Source organism: Mus caroli, chromosome 4 (assembly GCF_900094665.2).
Source record: "Mus caroli chromosome 4, CAROLI_EIJ_v1.1, whole genome shotgun sequence".
In the NCBI taxonomy this organism is placed as follows: domain Eukaryota; kingdom Metazoa; phylum Chordata; class Mammalia; order Rodentia; family Muridae; genus Mus; species Mus caroli.
The window spans coordinates 145,595,501-145,607,659 of record NC_034573.1 but is presented as its reverse complement, the minus strand read 5'-3'; the positions used below and the strand labels follow the sequence as shown (position 1 = coordinate 145,607,659).

The following is a 12,159-nucleotide window of genomic DNA, read 5'->3' as shown; positions in this document are numbered from 1 at the left end:
TGGCATACTTCAGGTAGCGAGAAGCAGAACTGTGGAAGCCAAAAAGCAAGATTAGAACATTGAGGAAGTTTTTACTTGGGGACTTATGGACTGTGTTTCTATTTAGTCGGGTGTTGAGGCCTATGTGCTGGACTTTTTCTTTGTTTGGTTTGTTTTGAAGATTTATTTTGTGTGAGAACACTAGCTGTTGAGGCCTATGTGCTGGGTGGCTTTGTTTCTTTAAAGATTTATTTATTTTATGTGAGTACACTGTTGCTCTCTTCACACACACCAGAAGAGGGCATCAGATCCCATTAAAGATGGTTGTGAAATATGGTTGTTGGGAATTGAACTCAGGACCTCTGGAAGAACAGTCAGTGCTATTTATTTCATGTATATGAGTATACCTATGCTCTCTTCAGACACACCAGCAGAGGGCATCAGACCCCATTACAGATGGTTGTGAGTCACCATGTGGTTGCTGGGATTTGAACTCAGGACCTCTGGAAGAACAGTCAGCGCTCTTAACCGCTGAGACATCTCTCCAGCCCCAGTCAGTGCTCTTAACCGCTAAGCCATCTCTCCAGCCCATGTGCTGGGTTTTAAGTGCAGAATGGTGTCTCTAACATAGCATCAGTTGTGCTAAAGTCTGGGAGCCTGTTACAAACTAGGTGCCAGAATCCTTAGGTCCTCTGATCTGTTCAAGGGAACAGTATTAAGCAGCACGTGTGTGTTTTTGTAAGACTCGAGGATTTCAGGAACCAGTGAGGACATTTTCCCCACTTTTATCATACTTATTATTATAAAATTATGTGGCCAGGAGTGACAGTGAATACCTTTGTTTTATGTTTTCTTATCCTGGGTTTTGCTTAGTTGGCTTTTTTTTGTCTTTGGTGTTTTTGAGACAGGGTCTTACTAAATAGCTCTGTCTTGGAAATACCTATGTAGATCAGGCTGGCCTCAAATTCTGAGATCTGCCTGCATTATGCCTCCCAAGTGCTGGGATTAAAGGCCTGCACTACTCCACCTAGCTGGTAGGGGTTGTCTCCAAAAAACTAACAAAAAATATGTATGTGGGGCCAAAGTGCAAGGAGCATTTAGCAAATAGGAGGTGCAAATGAAACTGGGCAATCATTTGAGAAGAGGATTAGGGGTGCTGTGATTGCTGTAGTGTGATTTATCCAGTGTGCTTGGGCCTTTAAAGGATCCCCAGTTGCTAGTCAACAGGCCATTTGATAATTCTTAGCCATTAGAACCGCTTAGCCCTATGGCCTTCTGTGTTGGTTGCCTCTTGGATTTCTGGGAAGGGGATAAGTTATATATAAAAAGCCAGCTGAGGCAGAGAAAAGAGGAATTGGGCTAGCAGGGCAAGAAGAAAAGGCAGTTGGTGCAGAAGATATTGTTAGGAGACAGTTCAGCCAGGAGAAGCTGAGCTGAGCTGAGCAGATAGGCTGCCACAGTTGTGAGGGTTTGGAGCTGCTGGTATTGACAAAACTGGGAGAGGGGACTGTGTAAGCAGACTGTTGGGGGACTGGGGGGGAACAGTCGGGAGAAACATTTGAGGCTGGGAGGAGTGCTAGCCGGTAGCTAAGAGATCTGGTTACTGTTCTAAAATAGCAAGATGTTTTACACAACGCTTTCATACCATAAAGATTCTCTTCACCATAAAGATTATGATGAAGATCCCTTTTCATTTGCAGTCACAGGTAAGAGCAGACCTATTTACACAGTGAATATGAAAACCTCTGTGGTTTTCCAATGCTCTCGTAACACATCAGCCTGATATTCAAGGCATTATGTCTTGACACCAATCTCTCCTCTGTCTCAGAACGTAATGGCAGAGAAGCTAGACACTGCTCATCTCATGCCTTTCCTTCTAATATATGTGCTGCTCCCATCCGTTATTTCTTCTGCAGACATTACTTCACCTGTCCTGCTTGTCCAGCTATATCTCAGACACTTTTGTCACTAAATGAGCCACAACTAATGTCCCTTCCTTCAGAAAGGCTTCCCCTCCTGCCTCTTTAGTCCACTATCCTGTGCCTGCTCCAAGTGCCACAACACATTCAACTTGCCCTTATGTCTTTGAACATTCTTTTTGGAACTATATGCCCTGCTTATAGACTGTGAACCCTAAAAGGGTTCATACATACATACATATATACATACACACATATGCATATATGATACACATACACACCACACACATGAAACCCAGGGCTTATACATGCTGACCAATTCTTCCACTGAGCTGCCTCCCATCCCCTTTCCAGTATGCATAGGCCTGCTGTCCCAGTGTGGGTAAGATGATGTTTATAACCTCAGTACTTAGGTCGTGAGGGCAAGAGAATCAGTTTAGGGTCGATTTCAGCTATACAGAGCTTGAGGCCAGCCTAGACTACATGAATCCCTATCTCCAAAACAAAGTAAAGCAAAACTTACTGTCTGTGTACAAGCCCTCAACCGAGTGCTCCCAGATCATACAGGAGGGGAGGGGAGAGGAGGGGCTAAGTGATATCACAGCCTTGTGCACACTGAGTGGTCACACTACCAAGACTACAGAGTTGGACTCTCTCACTGATACCTGTTTCAAGGCAGAAGGTGAGAAACCTAAGCTGAAAAATTCTTTTATTTTTTATGTATATAGGTGTTCTGCCTGCATGCATGTCTATATCTGTATGCCTGGTGCACTCCGAGGCCTGAAGAAGGCATCAGATCCCCTAGAACTATAATCATAAATGGTTGCCAGCTAACCATGTGGGTGCTGGGAATCTAACCCAGATCTTCTGGAAGAGCAATTAGTGCTCTTAAATGATGAGCCAACTCTCCAACACCTAGAGCAATTTGTGTGTGTGTGTGTGTGTGTGTGTGTAGCCCTAGCTGTACTAGAACTCACTCTGTAGACCAAGCTGGCCTCGTCTGTCTGTGTCTGCCTATCTACCAAGCCCCGGGATTAAAAGTGTATACTACCACCTCCCAGATCATGACATTAAAAAAAACAAAACAAAACAAAACAAAAAAACCTTTTAAACTAAAATGAAATCTTTTCTTTCTTTCTTCAGATTTTATTTTGTGTACATCTGCATGCCAGAAGAGGGCACCAAATCCTATAAATGGCTATGAGCCACCATGCCATTGCTGGGAATTGAACTCAGGACCTTTGGAAGAGCTCAGTGCTCTTAACCACTAAGCCACCTCTCCAGCCCTACCACTTTTGCTTTTTTTTTTTTTTTTTTTTTTTTAGACATTTTTTTTTTATGTAGCATTGGCTGGCCTGGAAATCACTATGCANGGGCACCAAATCCTATAAATGGCTATGAGCCACCATGCCATTGCTGGGAATTGAACTCAGGACCTTTGGAAGAGCTCAGTGCTCTTAACCACTAACCCCCCCCCCCCCCCCCCCCCTTTTTTTTTTTTTTTTTTTTTTTTTTTTTTAAGACACAGTCTCTCTATGTAGCATTGGCTGGCCTGGAAATCACTATGCAGACCAGGTTGGCCTCAAACTACCAAATACTGGGATTAAAGTGCCACCATGCCTGGCTATGACAAGTTTTGTTTTGTTTTGTTTTGTTTTGTTTTAGATTTATTTATTGATTATATGTAAGTACACTGTAGCTGTCCTCAGACACTCCAGAAGAGGGAGTCAGATCTCGTTACAGATGGTTGTGAGCCACCAAGTGGTGCTGGGATTTGAACTCCGGACCTTCGGAAGAGCAGTCGGGTGCTCTTACCCACTGAGCCATCTCACCAGCCCGGACAAGTTTTTAATAGCTTGAATAAGACAACTAACCTAACAAATCCCTAGTATAGTACTTAAGTCATAAAACTCAGTATGTTTCTCTATACATGAAAACACCTGCAAAATTAACAAAACACATTTATCAACCTCAAACATTTCTTATACCACTTCGTAATCTTTCCTGCCTTCTCTTCTCCCAGCCTTCAGTCATCTCCCCAGACAACCCACCACTCTCCAGTCAACACTAACATTGCTGCCTGTTACTATGGTCTGCATATTTTAGAGTTACAGTCTCAGGTAGTTCAGGCTCGCCGCAAAGACAATATATGCCTGGGAATGACCCTGACATCCTGACCCCCTTCATGTGACCAGGGTTCTAGTGCCCTGCTCCTTTGTCTGGCCTTTTGTTGTTGTTGTTGAGACAGGGTTTCTCTGAGTAGCCCTGGCAGTCCTGGAACTTGCGCTGTAGACCTCAAAACTCAGTGATCCACCTGCCTCTGGTCCCCAAGTGCTGGGATTAAAGGTGTGCACTTGGGCTGGTGAGATGGCTCAGTGGGTAAGAGCACCCGACTGCTCTTCCGAAGGTCTGGAGTTCAAATCCCAGCAACCACATGGTGGCTCACAACCATCCGTAATGAGATCTGACTCCCTCTTCTGGAGTGTCTGAAGACAGCTACAGCGTACTTACGTATAATCAATAAATAAATCTTTAAAGGTGTGCACTACCATGCCCAGGTTCCCTATTACCAGTTCTCCTGCTGTCTACTGCTGGTTGCTTTCCACTGTTTGGCCATACCATATTTTGATCAACAACCTGTAGATGGTTATTTGGGCTATTTCTAGTCTGGGGCTATTACAGACACCTTACACTTCAGCCATGAGCATCTCCGTGTAGACTGTGCATACAAACACTTTCAAAGTTTTCATTGAACTGATACCTGGAAGTGAAGCAGAAATAGGATTTTTTTCATTCTGTTTTGAGTTTTGGGGGCAATGCCTCACTGCTAAGCCTAAGCTCCCTTCAGGTTTGTAATCATCTCGCATCAACCTCCTGAGTGCTGGCCTGTGCCACCATGCCCAGCCTGTGTGTGTGCAAATTCTTCCCATTTGGATTAAGAAAAAGTCAGGAGAGGCATGGTGGCACACACCTTTAGTCCCAGAATTCTGGAGACAGAGGCAGGCGGATCTCTCTCAGTCCAAGACCAGTCTAGTCTATATAGCAAGTTTCAGCATAACCATGACTTTATAGTGAGACCTTGTCTCTAAAACGAAACAGAAGAGAGAGACAAGAGACAGAGACAGAGGGAGGGAGGGAGAAAAAACTGCTGAGGGGATGGAGGCATAGCTTCAGTGGTAGGAGCTCTTGCCAAACATGACAAGGATCTGAGTTTGGTCCCTAACATAGACAAGGCCTATGACAAGCAATCCTCTTGCTTCAGCCTGCTAAGTGAGATCATGTGAATATCTCATGTGAATATCTCATGTGAATACCACATGTTTGGCAATAGGCAGAATCTTTAAATAGTGATATTTACATTCCTTTGTGTGTGTGCTCATGGACCATGTACATGGAGAGGTCTGGCCACAACCTCCAGGAGTTGGTGCCCTCGCTCCACCTTGTAAGTCCCAGGCCTCAAACTCAGGTCATCAAGCTTGACAGGTGCCTTTACCTAGTGACCCATCTCACCAACCTACAGGCTCATGTAGCCAAGACTGGCCTTGAACTTCTAATAGCCCTGCCTCCACCTTCCAACTGCTGAGATGATAGATTTGAACCCAGAACCTAGCTTAAAATTTCTATAAAGTTTATCAATTTGTTCTTTTATGATACATGTTATTATGTGTGATGGAAAAAAAGGGTGCTAGATAGGATTAATGGTATATTGTACATTTCAGAATAGATCAGAAAACCCGGAGACATAGCTGGAAACTTCAAAATAGGGATGGGTATATAACTCAGTTGGTAGAATGCTTACCTAGCACACATAAAACCTTAGGCTTGATATCTCGTAATCTATAAAATCAAAACTGGTGGTCCATCAATTATTTCAGTACCCGGGGAGGGAGAAGGGTCAGAGTTCAAGCTGATCTTTGACTCATGAGTTGGAAGCTATCCAAGGCTGTAAGAGACTGTCTCAAAAAAAAAAAAGGCAGTCAGGGAGGGAAAGATGGGAAAAGGTAGAGGAAGACACAGAAGGCAGGCAAGAGGGGTGGTACATACCTGCAGCACCAGCACTCACGTGGCTTAGTCACATTCCTTTAATCTCAGCAGTGGGGAGGCACCAGGCAGCAGATCTCTGGGAGTTCAAGGCCTGCCTGTTCTACATAACAAGCTGCAGGGCAGTCAGGGCTCTACACTAAGACCCTGTCTCAAAAGCAAAAATCTCCTCAGTCATACTAGCCACAGTGACCAGTGGGTTTACACTGTGTTTTCTGAAAGGGTGTGTTACTGTCCTGGTTACAGTGAGTGAGCTTTGAGTCACTTCTATGTAACTCAGCACATGGAGGGTCTGAAATGCTGGTACACTTTTCATGGGGGTTCAGTTCACGCAAAGAAAGATGGTTATGGGTCATTCTGGTAGGCTAAGGTAGTTCCATGCTATGACTGTGTTTTTGAAGGTACGAAGATTAGAAGGTCTTGTTTTGGGTAAAAATGTAAAATGTCCCTGGAGATCATACTGAAATTTTTAAGAAGGGACAAACACTTGAGCAGGGTTGGGCTGGGGCATAGCTCTGTCTGGGGCATAGTCATGGGAACCTGAACAGTAATTAAATGGGTACAATTTATTCCTCTCCATATGTCTGACCTGTATGTTGGGGATTTTTGTTGTTTGTGTTTTCTTTCCTGGCCTTTAACTCAACACGTAGCTAAGAATGACTCTGAACTTCTGATCCCCTAGCCTCCATGTCCTGAGTGCTGGGGTTACAGGTATCTACCACAGTGCCCAGTTTATATGGTGCTGGACACTTGCAAGGAAAGCATTCTAACGACTGAACCAGCCGGGCGTGGTGGCGCACGCCTTTAATCCCAGCACTCGGGAGGCAGAGGCAGGCGGATTTCTGAGTTCGAGGCCAGCCTGGTCTACAAAGTGAGTGCCAGGACAGCCAGGGCTACACAGAGAAACCCTGTCTCGAAAAAACAAACAAAAAAAAAAAACCCAAAAACAACTGAACCACAGTTGAATTACATTGAGGGCCTAGGGAAGTCTAGAGCTTTGGCACCAGAAGAGCCCACATGGTTCTAGCTCTAGAATCAGACTGTGCCGAGGGAGCTAGGGTACTTTAGATAGGGCACTTCCAGAGTGCCAGCTCCTGCCCATGCAGGTTGAAGACATCAGAACACACCTCATGAACAGTCTAGATCCCCAAAGAACAGCAGTGGAAGAAAAGCTGGACTGCAAACCTCTCCCACTTCTGCTCTGGCTGTCTAGACAACCTACTATGTCCTCCACCCCTCAGACAAGTCTGGGCACGTCACTACACCCCCAACCTTCTTCCTACCCCCTCTCGATGAGTCACTCATCAGACCTGGCTCATCCCTGTCTTGTTCAGGGTTACAGGAATATAAGTGTCCCAAGGACATTCTAGGCATGAGTGGCTCACACAGTAGCCTAGGTTCATTTTCTCTGCCTAGTCTTACTCCCAACTTTAACACTGCAGAGGGAAGCCACACTGGGGAGAGGACCCTCTCTTAAAGCTGCCTAACTGTTGCTTGTCACAGCTCAAATGGGTCATTATTGTGTGTCGAGGCTATTTCTAACCACTGCTAGTTCCACCTCCCCAACCCCCGCACAACACAGCTGGTCTAGAAAGAAATAGATACTATCCCAAGGTCTGAGGGTGGACAAGCAAGTTATGGACACCCTGACTGTCCTCCTGCCTGAACTGTAAAGTCAGCATTCCAATGAATATTGCCTGGGGCTGATCTTCCATCCCTGCGGAAAGCTTTAAGGCCAGCCACTGGACTAATGCCTGAGGCCCTTGGAGGAACTGAATCCACCTTCCCTTCCCTCACCCATAGCCTCCCCTCCAACATTCCAAATAAACACACAAGACAGTGTTTTTGGTCTGAGAGTGATGGACATTTAGATGTTGGCAACTGACCAGTGCCTCACAGGGAACGGGCAGAGCAAAGACAGAGAGGTAGGACACGGGTGCTGCCAGCCAGGGCTCAGGTCATCATGGTCGCTGGGGTGAGAATAGGAGGAAAAATTGCCAAGGTTAAGTTCAGTGGTCAGAGCCCAGGCTCAGAGACACAGGGGCAATGCCTTATTCTTCCCAATATCACAGGGTGGCTGAGTGACCTCAATCAGGTGCCTGTATGTGTATCAGGAGGTAGGCAAGACCAGCCTCTGTCCATGCAGAAGGAGGGGCAATATCACTGGGGTCAGATCTCAGGTGGTAGGTAGTGTGAGAAGATCTGGGCTAGTAAAGTAGCACTGTGGCCACTGAGGTTTCTTAGGCTTGGGATCCAGACCACAGTTAAAGGTTTGGCTGGGCAAGGCTGGCAGCTTTCCTTCAGCCCCTCAGGATCCCTCAGCTGTCTTCCCAACCCCCACCCTCACCCTGAAAAAAATCCTAATCAAGGCAGTACAAGCAAAAGGAAAGGGTGAATCCCCAGCCTCCTGAGGTGGAGGACACTCACCCCTGGATGCAGCAGCTGGACATTGGGCCCAGCCTGCTGAGCTACATCATGGCTCTTGGCTTCTCAGACACCCACAAAGGAAGACAAAACAGGGCCTGTGAACCCTTGCCCCAGGCTCCTGGAAGTCTCAAAGATGGTGTGTCTTCAATGGGACTCTGACCTGAAGCATGCATAAGCCAGCCAGTCACAGGGCCACAGTCCCCATGGACAGCTGAGGGATGATGGGTGGCTCCTGCAGTGGGTCAGAGATACTAAGGCACAAAGCTAACCTAAGCCCACTGGGGTAAGGTGGGGTGGGTACAGGCTCCAGAGGTCACTCCTCCCAATCTGCAAAGTACAAAGTGACCAAGCAACAATCACGGCCAAGCTTTGATAACCTGGCACAGGATGAAAGTTCAGGTTCAAGATCCTGGGTGCCAGTGGTTTTTGCCAGAAGGGAATGTATATTCTGGCCAGCTCTATAAAGGCCTCTGGAGATGGAGAAGACCCCTGGCTGCCACTGACACTCTAGCCCAGGCCTATGGGCCAGTCTGAGGCCTGAGTCTGGAAGGCAGATACCCATCTGGGGCTGGCAAGGTCGTGGGATGATGCCAAGGTCCCTGCATGGGCTAGTTTCCATTAGGCCCTCCATGGGGATCCTAAAGAGGGAGAGGGAATGAGAGAAAAGCAGAGAGAGGGCCTTAGGGTCTCAGCGCACTTGGCAGATGGAACCCAGGTGGGCGGGTCGCCTTGCGCTTCAGGGCTGCCTGCGCAGACTGGGTCGCCGGAAGGTCGGGTGCATGAGGTTCTCGGTGATGTAGGCCACCAGCAGGCAGATGACCACCAGCATGACACAGATGGAGCCGCCTACCGCCGTCATGGCCACCACGATCTCCTGCATAGCTGCCGGTTCAGCGGTGAACTCCACGCACTCGGCCAGCTCTGGCGGGACGACGGCGACCTCGGCGCGCAGCGGCAGCTGCTGCAGGCACAAGCGGTAGCGCACGCTGTCGTGCACGTCCGGTAGCAGGTAGTCGCGGCAGGAGGCACCCAAAAGCACGCGATCGCAAGGGAAGCGTGTATAGGTGCCACGCCACGAGCAGTTTAGGGCGAAGACGCGCACGCGGCGCGCCTCTGCAGGAGCCAGGCGCCACTGCAGCAGCACGCTGCGATTGCGCAGGACGTGGGCGCGCAGCGAGCCACCCGCCGAGGCCAACGTTTCGCAGCCCGGCGTCTGGCAGCGGAAACCCCGAACGGGGCTGCGAAAGCACAGGCGCCCACCGCCCGTCTCTGGGCCCTCGGACAGCACCTTGTAGGGGCACCAGGGCGCGTCGGGGGCCGGCTCCCAGCCGGGCGGCGTCGGGTCCACAGCGGCGCCAGACGGTGGCGCGCATGCAGCCAGCAGCAGCAGCAGCGGCGGAGCGCGCATCCTGCGGCTGGGCCGGCGCGACGGGGCGCGGGCTCGCGAGCGCACGGGGCGCGGCGGAGGGTCACGCGGGCCGCGCCGCCGCAGCCGCTGCCGCGCTCGCCCCACGCAGCGCCCTCCGCCGCCACCCGCTCCGACCCGCTTCACGCCCACGCCCGGTGCGCGCTCGGACCCAGCGGCAAAGGCGGGGCTGCCCCACGTCCCGCCCCCTTAACCCTCTCTGGGCCGCGTCCCAAGGGCATGAGAGAGTCTACCTAGCACAGGCAGGTGTTGAACGGTGGTCCTGGGACAGGCCCTTGCCACAGTTGATGAGAACTCCGGACGGTCCCTCTATCCGGTGCTGGTCCCGCTATCCGGTGCTGGCCCATCGTGGCCAGCAAGAGCGTCCTGTCCGCTCTGACCAAGAGGATGGGCACAGGGACTGAAATGTAACTTCACTCTGAGATCCTGGATCTTTGGAGTAGATGGCATCCACTAGGGAGGAAAATCTGAGCCCAAGGCTTTGACTTGGTGAAAATTGATTATTCTGCACTCCTGAAGAGATGTTGCAAGGTAGATCTCCTCTATCTCATTGGTTCCTTCTCGTCGTTGGCTCTTGAAGAGGCTCAGGACCAGACAATGAAAATGACCCCACAAAAAGCCACCCCGAGTCAGGCCGATAGAATCCAAGATACTTAAGAGCTAGCCTGCCTGGGCAGGAGAGATGGCCCAGTGGTTAAGAGCACTGGCTGCTCTTCCTGAAATTGTGAATTAAATTCCCAGCAACCACATGGTGGCTCATAATCATCTATAATGGGATCTGATGGCACACAGGTGCACACACAGATAGAGCACTTATATACGTAAAATAAATACATCTCTAAAGAAGAGGAAAAAGAGAATAGCCTACCTGGGCTAACAAATGAGTTCGGGGTCAACCTGGGCAATTTAGTGAGACCCTCAAAATGAAAACAAACAAACAAAAAAGTAAAACCAAGCCAGTTATGGTGCCCTAAATCAGCAAGATCAAAGGTCATCCTTGACTACTTGAGACTAGTCTCAAAAAACACAAAACAACCAAGCAGGGAGACACAGGGGGATGGGCAGAACCACTGAATTCTCACCCCTGCACGGTCACCAAGCAGAGTCAGGGCCAAAGGACACCTGAAGAGACTGCCCTGCCTGCCCTGCCTGCGCTAACTAGGGGGTGCAGCCAGAACCAGCTAGTGCCTAAAAAGCTCTGCTGCTAAAGATCAACTGTTCACTGAAAGGGAGGTGAGTGTGGTCTCACCCTACTGTACTGTCCTTTGAGGTGACCTTAGGCAGGAAAGGAAACGGAGGGTGTGTGGGGGCTGCAGTGTTCTCTAGGTCCTACCTCCTATGTCTGTAGACTATGGTGTTTCCACACACCTACAGCCCTTATCCTAGTCATCCTGAAAACCCCAAGCGGTAACTGAGCCTGAGTTCAGTATCAGAAGCCTCCATGCAGCCATTGTGCACCTCATGACTAACTTGGAAGGATCCAATCATGACACCAAGCCTCTCCAATTTGTAGAGTCTAGTAAGATCTCTGTCCTCAGTGGAGGGCAGGGGTTTTAAGAGATATACTTCCTGCCCCGACCCTATTCCTGCCTTTCCCTTAAACTGGGCAGACTGTAAATGTGCCCAGAAATTCCTGTAGGTCATGTCCAGAACTATTCAGACCTTCTTTCAGTTGGCTTGCAGGTATTAGCTGGAAATATGGGTACGGAAAATGGGTAAGACAACATAATGTGGTATCTTTGGATGGAAGACAGCTAGATGCTCAATCTTACTACTAGGAGGTGTGGCCTTGTTGGAGTGAGTGTGGCTTTGCTGGAGGAAGTGTGCCACTAGAGGTGGGCTTTAAAGTTTCAAAAGCCCAAGCCAGTCCCAGTGCTCTCTCTAAGCCTGATCTAGATGTGATACTCTCAATTGTCTCTCCAGCACCACATCGGCCTGTGTTGCCACCATGCGTCCCACCAAGATGATAATGGACTGAACTTCTGAATCTGTAAGCAAGCCCCAATTAAATGCTTTCTTTTATAAAAGTTGCTGCACTCATGGTGACTCTTCACAGGGACCCTGTTGAACAGTTATCTGAGTTGAAAACACACTAGCCATAGCCCTGCCCTAGGTCTGACTTCACCCATGCCTCAAATTTGTCCTAGGGCAAGGGGCTTTCCAGTGGGGCTGGGGCTCACAAATTCTGACTTTTTCCTGGTCAGGGTGGCACTTGATCAGCTTCCTATCATGTAAGAGAAAGCTTTCTAGAGGTCCTGAGTTCAATTTCTAACAACCGCATGGTGGCTCACAACCATCTTTAATGGGATTTGATGCCCTCTTCTGGTATGTCTGAAGACAGTGACAGTGTACTCATATACATAAAAT

At 48.8% G+C, this 12,159-nt stretch overlaps 1 protein-coding gene across 1 annotated transcript; it reads right to left on the bottom strand.

Moving 5' to 3' along the window:
- Positions 1–7,781: 7,781 nt before the first annotated feature.
- On the bottom strand, positions 7,782–9,927 carry Fndc10 (fibronectin type III domain containing 10). Its single transcript, XM_021160404.1, has one exon. It carries the CDS (start codon positions 9,772–9,774, stop codon positions 9,103–9,105), a length of 672 nt encoding a protein of 223 aa, XP_021016063.1. The 5' UTR covers positions 9,775–9,927; the 3' UTR covers positions 7,782–9,102.
- Between the last annotated feature and the right edge of the window lie 2,232 nt (positions 9,928–12,159).

Excerpts from the sequence above, each read along its gene's own strand:
- Fndc10 (XM_021160404.1), bottom strand. The coding sequence starts at position 9,774 with ATGCGCGCTCCGCCGCTGCTGCTGCTGCTGGCTGCATGCGCGCCACCG.